The sequence below is a fragment of the Eurytemora carolleeae genome, unplaced genomic scaffold (genome assembly GCF_000591075.1).
Source record: "Eurytemora carolleeae unplaced genomic scaffold, Eaff_2.0 scaffold1737, whole genome shotgun sequence".
NCBI lineage: Eukaryota > Metazoa > Arthropoda > Copepoda > Calanoida > Temoridae > Eurytemora > Eurytemora carolleeae.
In genome coordinates, this window is record NW_019402120.1 from 18,045 (window position 1) to 24,941 (window position 6,897).

General features: G+C 34.1%; 1 protein-coding gene across 1 annotated transcript in view; it reads left to right on the plus strand.

Annotated features, from left to right (window-relative positions):
- The first annotated feature begins 2,444 nt into the window (after nt 1-2,444).
- LOC111717918 (uncharacterized) overlaps nt 2,445-6,897 on the plus strand; it is a 10,297-nt gene continuing 5,844 nt past the window's right edge. Inside the window, exons 1-3 of the mRNA XM_023493384.1 lie at nt 2,445-2,529; nt 3,620-4,028; nt 6,121-6,176. Coding sequence (XP_023349152.1) covers nt 6,145-6,176 — 32 coding nt within the window. The 5' untranslated portion in view covers nt 2,445-2,529; nt 3,620-4,028; nt 6,121-6,144. The remainder of the gene's footprint in view (nt 2,530-3,619; nt 4,029-6,120; nt 6,177-6,897) is intronic.

Sequence of the window (6,897 nt, forward strand, 5' to 3'; positions counted from 1 at the left end):
TTTATTAACTTTAAAAAAAATATTTTTCTGAAATTTAGAACATAATGCAAGGCATAATACCAAACTTTGTGAGGTTTTAAAAATATCTGTTTAATCTTAAAATGCTAGGATTATTATTAGGAGAGTGTTCATTCCTGAAAGATTTTACATTACATTAATTTTCTAAAAACCTAATCAAGAAAATGAAAAATTTTACTATATCATATTTTTAAAGCCAAACTTTGCATATAAAAATATTTTATTAGATAAGAACATTTGGCATATATCCAGTAGTCTTGCGTGTCTTGGAACACTTCTCAACATATTTATTGTAAGTATTTATTTATCAATTCCATAACAAATATGACAATAAGAATAAAACTGATCAGTTTGTTCTGAAAAAATCTTACAGTGCTTACAATAGAAAGTCTTAAAGTTTGTTATTTGTTAAGTCAGAAAGTATACTAATACAAAGATTACAAGAATTAACAAATATAAAGAAAAATAAAATTATATTTCTCAATCTCTCTAAAATAAACGTAGTTTTAATCTTAAGTGTGAATTTTAAAATTAAACAAACTACATACATGTGTGGGCGACAATATTGGTAAGATGTAATTTTGGTTCAATATAATCCTCCATTACATAGAGCTAAAGAATGTTACGATACAATTTCATTTTTCACTATAGACCTTGTTGGTGCCAAGGAGGATTGAATAGAAGGAGGGGGCGATAGGGTTTCCGCACACTTTGCTGTGACGTTTTTGGACTGCTGAAGAACTAGTTTTTGCCTAACAACAATAATAAAGATTGTGAACAATAACACAAATGATAAACAGACATCTGGCGCATCTCTGGCGTTAGATGAAGATTCACCGTATACTAACTCATGTTTGTTTACATTAGATCGGCTGCCTTTGTTATTGTTGTTCCGAAAAACTAGTTCTTCAGCAGTCCAAAAACGTCACAGCAAAGTGTAGGGAAACCCTATCGCCCCCTCCTTCTATTCAATTCTCCTTGGTTGGTGCAAGAGAAGGTGCAAGATGAGGTTAAAAGCATTCGTCCCTATAGACCATGTGTGTACAATAGGAAGGTACGGTACAGTTTCATTCGTCCCTTTAAACTGTGTGTGTACAATAGGAAGGTACGGTACAGTTTTACTCTTTCCTATAGACCATGTGTGCACAATAGGAAGGTATGGTACAGTTTTATTCATCCCTATAGACTGTGTGTGTACAATAGGAAGGTACGGTACAGTTTCATTTGTTGTTGATTGTGTGTGTACAATAGAAAGGTATAGTACAGTTTTATTCGTCCCTATAGACCGTGTGTGTACAATAGGAAAGTACGGTAAAGTTTTATTCTTCCCTATAGACAATGTGTGCACAATAGGAAGGTACGGTACAGTTTCATTCGTCTGCACAGTTTTATTTGTCCCTATAGACTGTGTTGGTGCAAGAGGAAGGTATAGCACAGTTTTATCTGCCTTGCCGGTCTGATCCGGTACAGTTTCATCCGTCAGAGGCCATGCCGGCACAAGATGAAGATGGCCTGTATAGTTTCATCCGTCAGAGGCCATGCTGGCACAAGAGGAAGATGGCTGGTACAGTTTCATCTGTCAGAGGCCATGCTGGCACAAGATGAAGATGGCCGGTACAGTTTCATCAGTCAGAGGCCATGCTGGCACAAGAGGAAGATGGCCGGTACAGTTTCATCTGTCAGAGGCCATGATGGCACAAGAGGAAGATGGCCGGTACAGTTTCATCCGTCTGAGGCCATGCTATCACATGAGGAAGATGGCCGGTACAGTTTCATCCATCAGAGGCCATGCTGGCACAATAGGAAGATGGCTGGTACAGTTTCATCTGTCTAAGGCCATGCTGGCACAAGAGGAAGATGACTGGTACAGTTTCATCTGTCAAAGACCATGCACAAGAAGGAAGATGGTCGGTACAGTTTCATCCATCATGCATGGCAGAGGCCATCCTGGTACAAGATAAGAGATACATTACAACTTCAAATGACTTTGAGTTTTAAATGGATTTAGTTCAACCCTAGATAAATTATTCTTGTATATCTATGATTTCAACAGAAAGTGACAATTGATATTTTATAATTGAAATAGATGATTTTCACATATAAATTTGAATATTCAAGTTTTCAGAACTGTGTATCATATTATTTCGATGAATTATCGTCAATAGAGACAACTTTTTCAGAGCGCAATGACATTTTTTTTTCATAGATTTTTGACAGACCAAAAGACTTTAACTCAACATAAGGATCCAATTGGAAACCTTAACCCACATAAACTATGGTTTTCTTATTTGCAGTACTGGTCTGATGTTTAGTCCGTCTTGCATAGGAGTCCCGCCACTCCTGTATGCTGAGTCGATTAGCGCCTGATCCAATCAGGGTTCAGTCATGTGTTTGTGGCCTATTCTGAACCAATAGAAATAGCCCTTATATTTAGTTGTACGGATTCTATACTGAACGCAGCAGTCTCAATACATCAGTTAATATATTCATATGTCTTGAAGGATTTCACAGGTTAGTCCATTTTGAAAAAAGATGTATTGAAATAGTTTTTATTTCAATTTTCAAAATTCCTCATATTCATGATTGCAGTAAACTTAATTCTCTCTTTGCATTACCTTTAAATAATTAATCAAGGAAAAAGACTTAATTTAACCTTGGAATTCTCAGATTTAAAAGTTTTATGTCTTCTTAACAGTCTTGTCCTTTGAATGTGGGTAACACTGTTATCCAAGCTGTAATTAAATTATACAAAAATTTATCACAAAAGAATAGTTTAGTTTTACATAATTGTTAATTGTATTTTAAGTTCTCGAAAATACACTAGCGGATGTTTGCAGAAACAAACAAATTTGAAATTGTCAAAGTATACACTTTCTAAATTTTAAGAACGACGATCTTTTTCCTGTTTATGTGAGAGAAAGATTCGGCAATAAAGTTCTAATTTGACTTTTATTTCTTGTAATGTTTTCTAACTCAAACGTCTTTTATCTATCTATCTATCTACCTATCTATCTATCTATCTATGTTCTGTTTTTTAATAAAAATGCATGTTAAATATGGAAAAAACGTCTTGTTTGAACAAAACTAAATCTGTTAGGGCAAATTATCAACAATATGTGACTCAAACCAAATCCAAAGAAAGCCATAAAGACTTAGTTGCACCCCTGGAGCCTCATACTACATTTCACGCAAATCTGCCCTTCTAGTAAAAGTAAATTCAACCTATATGAAGCATAAAGTCTGATCACGTCAACCTTGTTGCACCGGCTTGTACAGCTAGGTACAGTACAAACTGGGACCGGTAAAATTGACCCGGCTCGGAAATTCAAATGTACTACAGCTGCCCGTGATTCGGCTGGCTCAACTTGTGCATTAAGCACATACGATTAAGCACAAAATGTCTTTGAACTTTTATTTGCGGACCTTATTTACTTTGTTTAAATTTCCCGAGTCTTACAACTTTAGTCTAGGTTTTCTCGGATATATTTCTTCAGTACTTTGATTCCTGAGACCTTATTTCCAGTGACATGTAGTCCTAGAATTTAAGGAATTTGGAACTTTTTTACCAGGTTTTTTTTCCCTGAAACTTTACTTGTCTTAGATTGGTGTACACTGGAGTTATAATACCTATTCGGAACTACAGCTTACTAGTTGGACCTCTACTACTCCAGGGAACAGGGGTTCATAAATGGGATTTCCCCCTTTTTGTTACTTTTTACCAAAAATTCATTTTTTTACCAATTCAGCAATATGAAGCTTTAAACATTTCTAACACTCTGGGTACGTGGATCTAACAGTTCAGAACTTTGACTTTTGATCACAATGAAACTTGTTCGCCTTTTCTATCTGCATATGCGGCGTTGTAAATGAAAAGACAACTCATTAATTGTTGAATTATTGACCATTACGGGATTGAATTTAAATTTTTTTAAAAAATATACTCCTGGCAGGGAACTCTGGATCATGAAACTTCATGTCATATTCTGCTCATCTCAGTTCTCTATGTAAATGTAAGCTCGTAAAAGAGGTGACCCACAGGGTTACCCACGAGGGATGAAACTTTTAAAGACGACTGTACGGAATTTGTTTTTACTCTTATTTTTTATAATAATATACTGCACTGCAGCTGTAAACCCGTTAATTTCATTAAAAAATCATAATCAGAAAGACCCGGAATTAATTGACAGTTAATCCGGCTACGTTACTCTGGCAAATCAAATGCTCAAAAAAGACAGACCATATTTTGGAAATGGTAGGATAGGGATATTTTGTGATTATCGTTTCATTCATCATGATTGTAAAGTTAGATTGTAAAGTTGTCTGATGAGAATTGTAAATAATTTTTTTTTATGTAAACCACAGTTAAACCTTCAGATCGTCATATTAAAAGAGTTTCAGGTCTTTATTTTAGTTTTATCCTTTGCTGGGAATCCGGTATTTACAAATTAGAAAAGAATACAAATTAATTTTAATTTATTGTACCGAGGGGAGATGTCCAAAAGTGTCTAATTTAAAATTTTTTATCTAAAAATATAAACTTGTCCAAAGACTTTCTATAAACAGATGTGGCATCGGAAAATTTACGCAAATTCTACGCATTTTGGTTGGTTTAATAAAGATTGTAAACAAATATCGCCTTCTCTAATGAATAAAGGCATCTTTTGCTCGTGTGGAAGTTTCATTCCATTTAATAATTTATACTTTTTATCTCAAATCCCAACAAATCAATTGACAAGGTAATGGGTTACGTATGCATACATTTATGCAAATACAGATCGTACACAATAGTCAAATAAATTACTATTACATCTTTATATATAGCAAGGTTGTAATGTCAGTTCTCTCTGGGCGGAATTTGTGAACAAGAATAGATGCATCAGTGTTCATCTCGTATCGGAAGAGGTCAAAAGCATTACATTTTGATAATTTTGATAATTCACATAATAGTTTACTATGACCAGAATATTTCATTGATTTTCTACATGAAAAAGATGGATCGCATGTCAGGCTTCGACATCCGTCTTGTGTTTACATTACCGCCCAGAGACAGTACAATGCAGTACAAAAGATTTTGACACCTCTGAAATAACTTTCCTTGCATTAATACCTTGATATATAGATTCTTATCCAATTGTAAACGTAATTTAAAGTGACCCAGGACCCTCTATGCAATGATGGCAATCCCCTATTCACAGCCTAAAGCGTTTTTCGATCAAGTATGTATTATAATTTCATTTTTTTGCTTTTCAAAACTATTTATTATGATTTATTGTTTTTCTGCAAAAGTGACTTGTGCACATGGATCTTGCCAGGCTAGATTTGTTGCATTAAACGTGCTGGGTTGACTCTACACTGGGTAGCAAAACTGGACAGTACGGCTGAATGTATATACAGTACGTGTTGTACCGTCACGAATCATGAAATTATTAGACTGTGGTGTGAGCTTTTCTTGCTTATAAGAAAGACTGGATAAATTCACAGAAATTGAACACTTTTCAGAAAAACAACTTCAGTTTATCAAATTTTATATCACACCGAGGTTTAAAGGGTATTGCCATAGATAAATAAATAAACATAGATAGGCTGATAGCTTATGTACGCAAAATCACCAAGAATTGTACAGTCCGCGAACTCATACTTCAATGACATAAGAACAGCCAACGTTCACAACCGACCTAGTTAATCTATATAATAGGAATATCTTTAAAACATCTCTGTACATTTATATCTTTCAAGAACAAAAAATGTCGTCTTATGTGCAATCTATCTTTATCTATGGGTATTGCTATCTTTGCATGGAAGGTCATTGGAAATTATGCTTACAGTCCCTTTAGCGTATTAGTATTGCTCACTGCTCAGGAAGCAGTTTATCAAATCAATAACAAACATTGTATAGTAGCAGTTATGTATTCACAATTTCCTCGAAAAATTAAAGGGGTGTAAATTTGATACCTATTTTTCATTACAGAGCATTATAATTAGTGCCAATCTAATGCTATAGTAAAAAGGTATCAACCTACACCCCTTTTCATCTTAACCGAGCTCTCCCAGTAATAATTCAAAATATTTTAAAATTTTAATTTATCAAAAATATATTTTTAGTTGGGTAACCTGATCTACAACTGTATGGCAGCAGCAACAAGATGTTTACTCATTAGGTAATTAAAGGGACTGTCATTGTAATTTTAAGTGAGCATTTAGCTAAAAAGGGGCATTCCAGATTCACTTGTCTGTTAAACTAAAACTTGAGCTAATATTGCCCTCAACTTTAATTTAAGTTTTTCTGAAATAAATTTCTAAGACTGAGATGATTGTCACAATTAATGATCATCCTAATGGTACTTTAGTTTTATTTAATATAGGAGAATGTTTTGGATGGATTTGATAAAAATTTAAAAATTTTTTTCTGGGAAATCAAATATTTTTACATATTTATTTCATCTAATTTTGAAATAAATTTTTTTTTGTAACATCGTGGCAGTTGCCATGCTGTTAGATTAGAACTAGGTTGAGATGCTCCTGATTTCCTATTTTTCTGAACTCTGTTTTGTTTACACATGTTAGTGTATGAGTTTTTTTGTTCTTTAACTGACTCATTACTGAGTCAGTTAAAGAATTTATTGCTTTAACGAGGAATGCTGACACAGTTGTTCAGGCTGCTTTTAGCATAATATTTCCAGACTGGGACATTTTTCAGGTTTTGAGGCCTCTCCAAGTAGTTCATGTGACATTGAGTTGTGGAGCAAAAGTAAAGAGATAAGGAAGTTTGGAGGAGGAAGGGTATGAAGGAATTCAGTAGAAGATCCCTTTTTTCCTTTGCTTTAAAGTCTTTCCATCTTGTGCAGAATTAAGGAAACCCAGGATAATAGAGGAGTTAAA